Genomic DNA, 13,056 nt, shown 5'->3' on the forward strand with positions numbered 1-13,056 from the left:
CACTGTGCACCAGTAGAGACTGACTGAGACAAATGATCCGCCCCCAAAACCCTGGTGGAAGGCTGCACCATTTTGGCAGCAGGCACTGGGTGCACCAGGACTCCCTCTGCAGCACAGCCTGCTCCTGTGCCTCCCTCTCAGGAAATGAAATTAGTTTCTTTGACATTTCTACGCACTGGGCCATGGCTGGGATGTGATTTCTATGTGAGGTTTTGTCTGTAGGTATATCTGTCACATGCGAGAGGTGTCCTGCGTTCCTTGATTTTGCAAATACAGTGGGCATTTGGTCCGATGCAAGTCCTTAATCCCGTTGTTTTCATCCTTCGTATTTGGGAACAAACGCAAACATATATAGCTTACTTATATATAGTTCACGTATATGTATATATCGATCACAATGGGCCACATAACCTAATTATGAGTTTGTGTGTTTCCCGAAATCAGTACTGAAATGCTGATTTAGTCTGGCCCCATGGTTTTTCCTGACATCAGTCTGGCTGGTGCCATTAGGTGCTTCAACGCTGTTCCAGGGAAAGGAGGCCTTCGAAGCTCCCACCTGGGTCAAAACATAGCCTTCAGTCACAAAGTTAATGTTAATACACTTTTATAAACTCTAAGATGGATTTACTGAGTTTTGATTTCATAAAATCATGTAGTCACTTGCGTTGCAAGGAACCTTGGGAAAGCACACAGTCCAACCTGATGCACAAAGCAGAATCAGCACCAAAATTAACCAGATTGCTCAAGGTTTTGTCTAGTCCAGTACTGAAAGCCTCCTAGGAGAGAAACATCACAGAATCTCTGGGACACCACGCCAGAGCTTAAATATAGTCAGTGAAATAATTTCTTCCTTATATACAGTCAGAATATACTCTCTTCCAATTCATGACCAGACATCTCCATCTTCTGGGTAACCTCCCCATAAGTACAGGCAGGCTGCTCTTAGGTGCCCCAAAGTTGCCCCTTCTCCTGGCTGAGCAAGTCCAGGTCCCTCAGCCTTTCCTCACAGGTCATGCACTTCCATCCCCTGACTGCCTTGGTGACCTCCACTGGATTTCAACACGTCTATTGACATCTCCTTGTACGGGGGCGACAAATACAGCATTACAGGCACAGTCTAATGAATGGTGAGTAATTGAGGTTCTTTCTTGGTTTCTACAACACCTCAAAGATGACAGAGAATGACCTCACACTAACACCAGCTGGTCCCTCTGCACCCTTGCATGCAGCTCATCAGCCCCATGGACTTCTGTGGGTCAAGATTTCTCAAGACTCAACCTTTCCTCTCCTCCTTAGACTTTGTCGGTGGGCACAAAGGCCTGGTAGACCTTCTCAGTCCAGACCAAGGCAAAGAAGGTATTGAGCACCTCAATCTTGTCTACGTCTAGATCACTCACCTCACTCAGCTACAGGCCCACATCTTCCTTGTTTTTCTTTTACTGTGAAGGTAGGAGAAGAAACTCTTCCTGTAGCCGCTGACACTCTTTGCTAGTTTCAACTCAAGCTGAACTTGAGCTTTCCTAACACCATCCCTGTATTGTGGGCCTGTTTTGTTCTTTATATTCCTCATTTTTACCTTATCTTCACTTTCATCCACTGTATGCATCATCTTTTTGGCATTGGAGCTTAGTCATGTGGTCCTTCCTTAGCCAAGGTGGCCTTCTGATACAGCTACTTGTTCTTCTGTATCAGTATAAGCCCCTCCTGTGCTTGGAGAAGGCTGCCCCTGAAGGTCTGCCAGCTCTTCTGGGGTCTGTCACCTTCACAACCGCCTCCCACTGCTTCCAACTTAGCCAAAGACCTGTGGTGGATGCTGTTTTATATGACAGTATTTTTTTTTCTCTGTTGTTTTTTTAATTCAAAAATTCATTTCAGTCGGGGAAAAAAATGGGGAAGGAGTTTCAGAGAAGTCAAAACATATTTGATTGTTACATTCAAAACAAAACGTTCCATAAAAAAGAAAAGTTCTTTTTCCTGTTTAGTGGCATGAATGCATGATTTTTGTTTTGATACTCTCATTTTTGCTGAGGGAACCAGCACATATTTCATTTAGGATTGGCATAAAGTAGACATTTTTATTTGGCCATTATCCTCTTTGGCCAGGTTTGTTTGCTTGATAATTTCAAAGTGATTTGAATTCTGAAACGCTGAAAATCAGGCTGCTTTGACTGTGGGTCAGCTTTGCCTTTCACTGCTTTCTGAAAATCTGGAAATGTGGTTTTGATAGAGAGAGGATCAGCTCCAAATCATAAAACTAAATAACCCTTCAAACTTTAGGGAATTCAAATTGCCAAACAGACTTCAATCCCGAGTTTGGTAAATGTCAACACCGTTCCTTGGGCAGTGAAGCGGGGTGAAGGAAGAAGTGTTAAGTAGGATGGGGAGCTGCCTTAATTACTTGAGATGGGGAGCTGCCTTAATTACTCGAATCAATTTATTACTTTTTTTCCAGGAGATATTTAATTCAGCAACACTTGGTTATTTCATATCTTGTGACACTGCTTAGCCTTCTAATCTGGTGCTTTGGTCAGATGGAGAGAAGCAAAAAGTCAGCTGTTGATTAAACAGCATAGATGTTATTATGTGACTGCAAAAATGCCAGAAAGTTGCCCCATTTGCACTCATAAGTAATCTAGAAATATGCTTTGAGGCAGTGACTTAATCTAAAAAGAATTACCAGTTCAGAGTGTATTAGAGTACGGCTGCAGAATATGGCTTGGCATTAAGGGTTTCTTCATCAGCATTAATTGGATTGAATTACCAGCAGTGAAATATGAGCCCTTTGAGGAAAAACAATTCTTGTCCTGCTGGCTTTAAAAGAATAAAAGGGAGTGCGGGGGGGAGGGAAAAAGGCAACAAGAGGCAGTGCTCAGACAGTTTAAGGCAGAATACGAATGAGTTTGAACACGTTGTGGGTGTGAAATCATTGCCAGCGAGTGGTGAGAAGGGGTGGCCTTCGGGCTGGAAGGGGGTTTTGGGCTGTCAGACCTCCCGGGCGAAGAGCAAAGCCCCAGGCAGAGCGTGAGACTGCGGCGCAGCAGTTGGGTCGGGCGCAGAGGGGACCGGAGAGCGGTGGGGTCAGCGGGGTGGCTCGGACCCTGCGAGCCACCACCGCGCGCAAGGGGAGAGCAGGGCAGGGCGACCCGGGCTGGGGGCCAGAGCAGGGACAGGAATGAAACAGCGTCAGGACAGTGCCAGCACACTGCTTCAGGAGGGTGAGGGTGTCGCCAAATTCAGAGTTACCCACTGCCTCGAATAAAGGACACTGATGAGGCAGCGGGGCTCTGTGGATCCGCACAGCCCTCCCTATTTGCGACCTATATTATGAAGCCTGAGTAGTTTATGTGAAATCGATAACATGATGTCATTTCTCTTGGATCTGCTGTATGTATGAACAGTATCTTCTAAAATATCCCCCGCATATCCCTGAATATCCTGGATCTGTTTGTTGGTGGTTTTTTATTGTTCTATGAGTAAAATCTTAGAGTCTATATTTATTGCTCATCTTTACTACTGTGCTTCACCAACGAATAGAAAAAACCTCAAACAGCAGCGTTCTGGTGCCCCTTGATTACTATTTGAGAAAGCTAAGGGCATGAACTGTGTTACCGGTGTGTGAAGATTGAAAAGATGAGAAGGAAATACCCTTTCTAATAAATGAAGGTTACCATAGTAGCAGCTGTAAAAATGGTTGGAGTGACCCGAGTAGTAAGTTTTCACTCAGTCTTTAGCCAGAATGTAACCTTTCAGCAAACAATTTAGATGTTGCTAAACAAAGACACTGGGTATGAATAGATCCAACACTCACAGAAAAAAGCATCTCTGTGGACAGAGCTCCACCTCACTACCTGTTTGTCAGTCGCTTTGTATTGGCAAAGGGCAAGACACGCAGCTTGAATAACACCACTTGAGGGCCACTGTGACAGCCTCTTCTCTTGAAATGTTGTAGCCGAGCAGGACCTGTAGATGAATGTGTCTGTGCTCCTGGGCATGTCCAGCTCCAATGCCTTCTGACCACCCTTGGTAGCCACTGCAAGGTTAGGTGGCTGGTTACACTTTTAACCTAGGAGTATGATTACTATCATTTAACTAAGCATTTTTATTACATCAGAATTTTTGCACTGTAAAAGTCTGACACTTTGTGCATGAAATACATCTCTTTTCGGGAAAGCTGCCAGCCTTTTCTGTCACACATGTTCGTATGTTACTGACAGGAATTTCATTACCTGTATGTTGATTTATAGAATCATCGAATGGTTTGGGTTGGAAGAGACCTTAAAGATCATCTAGTTCCAACCCCCTTGTCATGGGCAGGGACACCTCCCACTAGACCAGGTTGCTCAAAGCCCCATCCAGCCTGGCCTTGAACACCCCCAGGGATGGGGTATCCACAACCTCTCTGGGCAACCTGTTCCACTGTCTCACCGCCATCAGAGTAAAGAATTTCTTCCTAATATCTAATCTAAACCTTTCAGTTTAAAACCATTACCCCTTGTCCTATTGCTACACTCCCTGATAATGGATCCCTCCCCATCTTTCCTGTAGGTCCCCTTTAGGTACTGGGAGGCCACTATAAGGTCTCCCTGGAGCCTTCTCTTCTCAAGGCTGAACAACCCCAACTCTCTCAGCTTGTCTTCATAGGAAAGGTGCTCCAGCCCGCTAATCATTTGTGGCCCTCCTCTGTCCCTGCTTCAACAGGTCCATGTCCTTCTTATGTTGAGGTCCCAGAGCTGGACACAGTACTCCAGGTGGGACCTCAGGAGAGCAGAGGGGCAGAACCACCTCCCTCCACCTGCTGGCCATGCTTCTTTTGATGCAGCCCAGCATTCACGCTAACTTGTTTCCTTGTGTAGCTGAGAGCATCTTATAATGCCACACATAGGGTGAGTTAATTCTGACAACCTGATGCTGTCAGAACATGTTGAGGCTTATGAATAACGACATTGAGTCTTGTGCACTTATTGGTCATTGCAGGACACCCTGTGAGTCTTTTCTTCCAAATGACACCGTCGTATTAAATGACTAGCAGAGGTGAAGTCAGGCTGTAGAATGGAGGTTATGAAAAATCATTAAATAAGACCGATAGTTGCCTGCTACATGAAAATCAATGGGTAACACTCATTGATGTCATTTGTCTCAATTTCCTTCATTTTTCACATTGAATATTGCAATTTAACCACATGCCAAAAGCCTTCAACATACTAACTGTATATCACTTCTTTTCTGTCCATAACTTTGCCTTTTTCATCTTCGAGAAACTCCCTAAAAACCTACGCATTCTAGCTCCTAGCAATTCCTGTTTGAAGTACTGACTAGTAGCTGTTAGACAGGTACTGTGAATGTGCAAGAAATGCCTCTGTGAGTCCAGAGATAAACAACAGGAGACAAATTTGTCCTACAAACACAATATCATTTTGAGATGAACGTCCATTAAGTTAGGTGAAATCATATTTAAAGTGTTTGTCTTACTAAAGGGCGTTGCTAAAGAGGCCAGCTTGGTGGTATCTGAGCACTCCAAGCGTTTCTTCATGTATCACAGTTACTTAATTGGAAATGGTTTGATTATTGCAGAGCACACTTACAAGTATTGTGGCTTGGAAGCATTAATTCATTTGCTTGTTTTACGTCTGAACAAGTTTCCCAGGAAACCAAGTACTGTTGTTTGTGTGGAAAAAAAAGAGAGAGGAGCCCAGAGCCCAGCACAGAACAATGATGGGCTCCTGTTGGAAGGGGAGCTGGCTGCACTCCTGTTGTACGACCCATTGTAAGATCCTGTTTTCAGCTATTTGTAACTTTGTTGAACTGGAGTAACTTATGTTGAAATTTTTTTCAAGTGACACATTTGGAAAAAACTATCTCATATTTTGGACTGGTGTGGAAATAAATAGTGAAGTGTAGGAACCTCCAGGTTAAGTGATGCTGGGGCCGTGACTCTTGGACATACACCATCAATTCCTCTTACTCGTAGTTTGAGGTAATCTGGATCTTGCCCTGTATGCCTTAAGGGTGCACTCCTTTTTGAAAAATGTGCCTCTACAAGTGCTGTGACTGTGGGGTTGTGATTATCCAGCTGTGGTTATCTAAAGCGGCTGGGGTGCAATTTCTTCTCAACAAACAGAAATTGATGGATAAGGGAAGAAATTTTTTATGACAATTAGTAATAGTAAGTACAAATATATATGATCTGTAATGAAACCAAAACTCTTTCCATGTTATGGCTGTAATGACACCAGAAAACCTAATTCAGTCGTATTTTGTTGGAATAATGCATTTTTTACTAACAGTTATGTTCCAAATACAATATTTTACCCAAAACCTAGGAGAACCATAAACTAACCTTCTGCATTTGCTGTTTAGATTTTTAGAAAATAACAAACCTTCATCTCTGTTCTCTCCTCTCTGTCATCTTTTTAGCTTGATTTTGCCTCCTATTTTAGCTTGTATTCTTCCGTCACACCAAGGAGGAGCTGAGGAGATGGGATTAGGCCTATTCATTGAGGTCTGCTTGCTTGTACTGAAAATGGGACAGGGAAAGCAACTTTGCAATTTGATTAATTTTCATAGAACGTACTTCAATTGCTGCCTGAAACCAGCCAGCAGCAGGGACTTCACAACTTTCCTCAAACCTAAACTTCCAAATATCCCATGATAGGTATTTATCCTTTTCATCCAGCCCCACGTGATATCAACAGAATACATTCTCCATGTGAGAGATGGTCCAACCTTGTCATGGCTTTGTGTAATGCACTCTTTGCATCAGGACAGCTCTGCGGGTCGTGTGCAGTCTATGGGGACGCATGGTGGAGAAGACCTCTGGTGCACATGGGAAGCTGTGACCATGGGGCACTGAGTCTGTGTGAGTGATGACCTTCAGATGATCAGTCTCAGAAAGAGGCTCAAGTTGAAACTCTGGTAGAATAATTCCCATGTCTACTGTCTGAGCCTTGAAAACCTTTAACTTGCTTGGCATGGAAAATACTAATCTGATCAAGGATTACCAAGGAAAAAAGAGAAGAGAATACTGTTCTGTTCTACAAGGCATATTTCAGCAGTTTTTTCCGTAAAACACGATAAATGTCCTAAGATCCTATATTCAAGGAAGAAAGTATTTCTCTTGGAAATTCACTGTAGTATTGTTTGAACTACGAGGTTTGTGAAAAAAGGAGTCAGTATGGGCATTAAAAAACTTGCCATTAGTTTGGGGGGTTTGTTCATTTCTTCTTTCAGGAAAAAAATGTGTGACGCGAGCTAACACAACTTTAACCATGACTTCTGTATTTTCAGGGATTAAGCATCTGAAGTCTCAGAGTGATTCAGCGTTTCCAGAGGAAGAAGAGGGAGTCAGTGAAAGGGAAGAGGAGTGGGGCCATTAAAGAGCGCAGAGCTGCCTCAGACCCCATCACAGAAAGTAACCGAACTGCGCAGCCGCGCGTGCGTCCGACCATTCGCCACTGCTTGTGTCCCCGCACCGCAGCGCTCGGCGTGCCGGCGGCACCGGGGCTCCCTGGGGAGCGCCCTCGGCTGGGTGTTACAGCCGCCTGCAAATGTCTTCTGTGATCCTTGTACCCGAAGATAAAACAGTTATTTTAAAGTAATTTTTCTTTCATTTTCTATGACTTAGAAATGTAATTTGCAAATGTGTTAGTGACCTGACATCAGTACTGCCAGAGCTTAACTACTGCGTGAGCTGTACTCTAAGACCTGTTGTAAATAAAACTGACTTAAAAGCTACTAAATAAACAATATGTTAATTTAGACACGGTTGCATGTTGTGCAGTGGGTTTGTCTAACATGCAGAGAAATGTTCATATAAAATAATCCTTTCAGTTAAGGGCAGCTTTTACCACTATCGTTAGAGTTACTTACGTTAATGTAGGTAGAAACAGAGTAAGCAGAGATGACACTCAGTCGAGTGAAGAAGGATGCAAAGACATTCCTCCCTGTCTTCCCTGGATATGCAACGCTTACAGTACTTGTCTTGCTCTTGGTGTGAGGCTGCCCGGTCACATCACCCAAAACGGCTTCTCTTTACGCAAGACCATTGATGTCTGGAGGCATTAGAAAAAGTTTCGATATGGGGATCAGAGGAAACACAGGAGTGTGTGAGACGTGAGCGGGGTCCCATGCGCCAGCTGAGCCATGGGAAATGCCGATATTCACCTTTGTCACCTGCAGCACGTCCAGGGTGAAGCCTTCTCCGAGGAAGAGGGCCAGGCTACTCTGCCTTTGTCACAGTTTCAGCCAGTAAATGGCAATATACCAAGCCATGGTGATGTAGCTTGTGTCTGAGCCCCAGGGTTTTTGGTTCAAGTTTGGCATGGCTCATACCAACATTTTTCTTTGTTAGACCATGCAAACTCTATGGCATTAAGTGAAATAAAGTGGAGAAGGAAAACCATGCTTCTTCAAAGTCACACTTGACAGATCATTTCCTTTTTTTATCAATGGCCAATTTTTAAATCAGTTCACTGTCACTTTGTATTAACTGTTTGCCAAAGTGTTACCCTCGGTTTAGCCTTCCACTGCTTTAAGTCTCTTTTAAAGGGCTGAGCTAGCGAAAAAAAAAAACCCCAAAACACAACATGAAAAATAGGAGAGGAAGCGCATGAAAACACAGAGCCTTTTGTTTGTGCCTTACATGGTGGTTTCACTCTCCATCTGAGCTCTTCCATGAAAACCTGCTGAGAATAGGATCTGTCAACAAGTGTTTCTTTATATTTGGGAGCCATCTTTTTGCCCTCCGTCTGTATCTCTGTATCTGTCCTCTTTGTTGCTGTTTTCTGTAGAAACACTGCAAACAGCATCTGCGACTCCAGCTCAGCATGGGCGTGCAAGACGGACTAAAAGAAGGACTCTTCAGTTGTACAGAAGCAGCTACAGAAGTTAGGGGACTGAGGGCTTTTTATGCCACAAACAACAAAAAGAAGGAAGTGACCCTTCAGAAAACATTTGAATGGACCAAAGTTAAGATGGGAACGGTAGCAAGAAGAGCTGGGCTCTGGTCCCAGCTTTGCCACAGCTTTGCTTTCGCACAGCACCAGGCCCTTCGTGTAGTCACTCGTCACCACAGTAGTCCCAGTTGTAAATCAGCCATCGGTGTTTCACCTCACGCCATCTATCTCTGTTGCTAGTTAATAAAGCACTTTTGATATTCATGGCTTTTTGCTGGTTATTAGTACCCATAGGCCAGATGAGGACTGCCTAGGACTTCTGGGCAAATGAAAAAATGTGTGTGAATTATAATATTTGATACAAGACAAGGTATCAAACACTTTGGGATCTCAACATTTCAAAGGCAGCACAAAACACCTGGTAAGAGCTTGGAGAATCTGTCACTGAGCAACACCCTGTTTCAGGATGACTGTTGGACTTGAGGAGGATTACACTTTATAAATAATAGGAAACAATAAAAGATAGATTTAGTTTGAACTGGATCTGAGTGTTTCCAGGATTGTTATTGTAGCAACGAGAGGATAATTCTGTTTTACAGCCGTGATCTGGATGAAACATCAAGGTCCAATAAGAGCCTCAGATAGCCACACCAGTATTTAGATGCGTCTCTAAATCCAGGTCTTATGATCTCCCCATCTCTAAATATTCCAGCTGTGTCTTATAATTTTAAAAGCCTGTTTCTTTCTCTCTTTCTTGACCCAAGGTTATGCAAGCAGCATGTCTGAGTACGGGAATATGCTCCTTTCTAGCAAAGGGACAGGACTTGTTGCAGGGATTTTACTACAGATCCACACTGACATCATTTACTGGAGGGACCTCATCTGAAGGACAAAGTCAGGATGCACGTTTTTCTATACATCAGATATTTTTAGCTTAAAAAGATAAGCAAACCCTGTTTGTCTGATCTTCCACTTGTGAGGCATACGGCAAGTGGAGCTATAAGGAAAGAATCAGTATAACAACGGAGCCCAGAAAAAAGTGCTCATCATGAAGCAGAGCTGAAACGCTGCAGGGAATTGTCAGTGAACCCCATGACAGAAACGTCTCGGTGTGGGGAAATCAGAAAGGAAGGTCTGAAAAAAGCAGTCTGCTTACTAAACTACATCTTTTCTGTGTTTTGGTGCAGCCTCTGACATTTAAAAACAGCAGCCCTAAATAGACAGCCTCTCATATACTTTGGCGTGTAATTGAAAGCTCCGGTTGTCTCACAGCGTGGTGAGCTCCATATAGGTACACTTGAATGAGGTCAATCTCTTCATGGGAGTCAGTGGTCAATCATTGTTGCCCAACGTGTGTATGTCACCAAAGCATGGATTAAAACAAAACGAAAAAATCCATTAATTTTGTCTTTTGTTTTAGTGTAAATGAATCAATAGGGCATTGAGAAAGCAGATAAAAAGTTAGTGAACACCGAGTGTTTCAAAGAAAATGCCAATATGAAAATACCTTGAAGGAAAATCGCAATGACACATTCCCTGTTTGAGCTGTCTCCTCTCACAATACCTGCTCCTGCTGAAGAGCCTTGCAGATTCGGTGGGAGCAGGATTTTGAGAGATGGATTGTATTTGTTATTTTTGACAAATGGGCTGATGGAAAAAGAAAGCAGAGAAGACCCACCTGGGCAAGTAATGAGCATAGTTCTTTCCTAATGAGCAACACTGATTTGTGCCTTTTTCCCCTTCCCTCCTCCATGTTTCTACATCTACCGCCTTTCCATGCTGTGGTAGAGTTGCTCTTGTTCTTGCTTTCAAAGTATTGCAGGAAATGTTATTCGCAGAACTGAAAGGAAGCTGCCTCCTCGGACTGATCTCAGTCTTTTCCCATTATCCCTTAAGTCATTAAAGTACAGTGGTTTAAAGGCGTTTTGTTATTGCGTTTTACAGCCTTGTTTCTTTTTCTGACGCTGTACTTGTTATTCCATGACAGGTTCTTCCCTTCAGAGAGATTTATTGAGACATTGTGCTAATAAGTCATTTGGAAAAATTCCACAGCTTGACTTACAGGATGGTATATGTTGTTTATTCTCCAGGTGCAAAACCAGATAATACTTAAATAGATACAAAGTAAGAGCCAAGATTTAAAAGCCCTTCCTAAAGCATAATTTCCACTGAAGTCAGAGGATTTTCATTTGAGAATGGCCACAGGTTTTGGCCAACAGCATATTTTCTTTTGGGGAAATATGATGTGTAGTGTACAGGAAAGCTTCTTTTACCTTGTTATCAATTTAATCACTGGATTTCTTGCATTTTTTTCAGATTGCAATAAATGCAGTTGAAGTCTTCAAAGACCACCCCACTGCCTTCTCATAATGACATTATTTGTCCCCAGTAATGTAAACTGAAAAATCACCATTAGTTCTTGCACTCCTGGTGTTACTGAACCAAAACTATTGCATCCAACACCATTGTGTCGACTCCGAGGTGGGGCTGCAGGCAGAGGTCCTGCTGCTCGTGCTTGGTGCAGGTGTCCAAAGTCTGGGCCAGTCAGTAAGGAAGGGACTTCCAGTCCGCCCGCACTTCCTCTAACAGACTGCAATACCGAGGGCCAGGTCAGCGGCGGCTTTTGCTCTTTAAAAGATGTATTTATTGTATTCCACCAGGCAAACTGTCGGGTGGCTTTCCAAAGCGCTCTCCAGAGCTGGTCCGGGTAGGCTGCAGTGCTGCGGGTGGCCAGGGAAGGAGCTAAGCGGGGCTCCTGTGGGCTGCGGGGCTGCTTTGGTATGAGCGGAGCAGCTGGCACCGCACAATGAGACGTCCCTAGCTCGGTGCAGGATGCCCCTCTCGTTTTCTTTCTCTTACAAATTGAGACACAGGGGTTTTATATGAGGGACCTTATTCCTGGAGTACATAAGGCGTTGCCTGTCCCCTACTCCTGGGGTTACAATGTAAGGGCGTATTTAAAACATGCTGTCGCTAAAGCTCCCTTTTCTTCCTCTCCTGTGGCATCCACATTGGTGCTCAAGCCCACGGCTGTTCTTTTTCTCTTCTTTTTTCTTTTTTTTTCTTTCTTTAGCAGCTCAGTGCAGCAGCGAGTTGTAGTAAGAGTTTTAGTTGTTCTGACACGTGCAACTGCATTTGACTTTTTCACGCAGTGCGTTATACTTTGCAACAAAGTGGATGCTAAATGTCTGCAATGCTTTACTGTATTCTCTCCTTTATCCTCCAGTGAGAATAGCAGCACTTTGGGCAAACCTCAAGCAAGATATTTGCGCACCCTCTACTAAACCTCAGGCCATTTGGTAACATGCTACTAATCTCCAGTTACAGCAGAATTGGCTGATGGAGTTTATACAAGTCCAATATCTACAGAAGGGATATTTCTGCTGTAGGGCTTTTTTGAGATTTGTTTCGGTTTGGTTTTGTTTATTACATGATCTGGGCTTTTTAGTGCAGAAAGAATATTTTATACTACTGCTAGGCCAAACAGACTCTATTTCAATTTTGTCATGATTCGTTTGCTTAGCATATACTGACCCTTAGTGGCAAGCGGAGATTTGAAGTGCCTTGCCAAGTTTCTCAATTTTGCTTTTCTCTTTGGCCCAACTGTTCAGAAAATGGCAGGAATATTTGCTGTGCATCAGGCTAGTCTATCTATGTAAATAGCCCACATTGTCTTCAACAGACATAATAGGCATGTTAAAATAATGATGACAGGTGTTATTAGCTCTTCTGAAGGGAGGGCTGTGGGAAGCGGGGTGTCGAAAGGTTATTCCAAAATGCAAAACAAAAATGTTGGCATTGAGAAGCAATACTCTCCACATAATGAGAAACAAATAAGAACTCAGTATCTGGCACTAACGAACACCTCAAGCTAACTGTGGAACGAGTATTAATTAGGTTTCCAAAATAGCATCTTTCTGAAAAGCAGCTGAGGTGTAATATTGCTCCTTATTAATCAAAGCAATGGGACAATGTGAACTCTGCAAAAAATAAATGGTTTGCAGATGGCTGTGTGCATCTTTAATAACGACAGAAGAACACAAGTTACAGCTTTAAATGCCAGAGAGCCTTTCTGCATCTTCTCCTTTTCAGAGCGCGATATTTGCAGTTTTCAAGGCAGTGAGGAAAGTGTGTTGGTTTCTTATTACATTTTCCCTGCAGCATA

The 13,056-nt window shown here is 43.3% G+C and overlaps 1 protein-coding gene across 1 annotated transcript in view; it reads left to right on the forward strand.

Annotated features, from left to right (window-relative positions):
• Positions 1–7,533, forward strand: part of PPP1R1C (protein phosphatase 1 regulatory inhibitor subunit 1C) — a 55,298-nt gene extending 47,765 nt beyond the window's left edge. Inside the window, exon 5 of the mRNA XM_082483314.1 lies at positions 7,285–7,533. Coding sequence (XP_082339440.1) covers positions 7,285–7,373 — 89 coding nt within the window. The 3' untranslated portion in view covers positions 7,374–7,533. The remainder of the gene's footprint in view (positions 1–7,284) is intronic.
• Positions 7,534–13,056: the final 5,523 nt, after the last annotated feature.

The sequence above is a fragment of the Vanellus vanellus genome, assembly GCF_965231255.1.
Source record: "Vanellus vanellus genome assembly, chromosome: 5".
Taxonomy (NCBI): Eukaryota; Metazoa; Chordata; class Aves; order Charadriiformes; family Charadriidae; genus Vanellus; species Vanellus vanellus.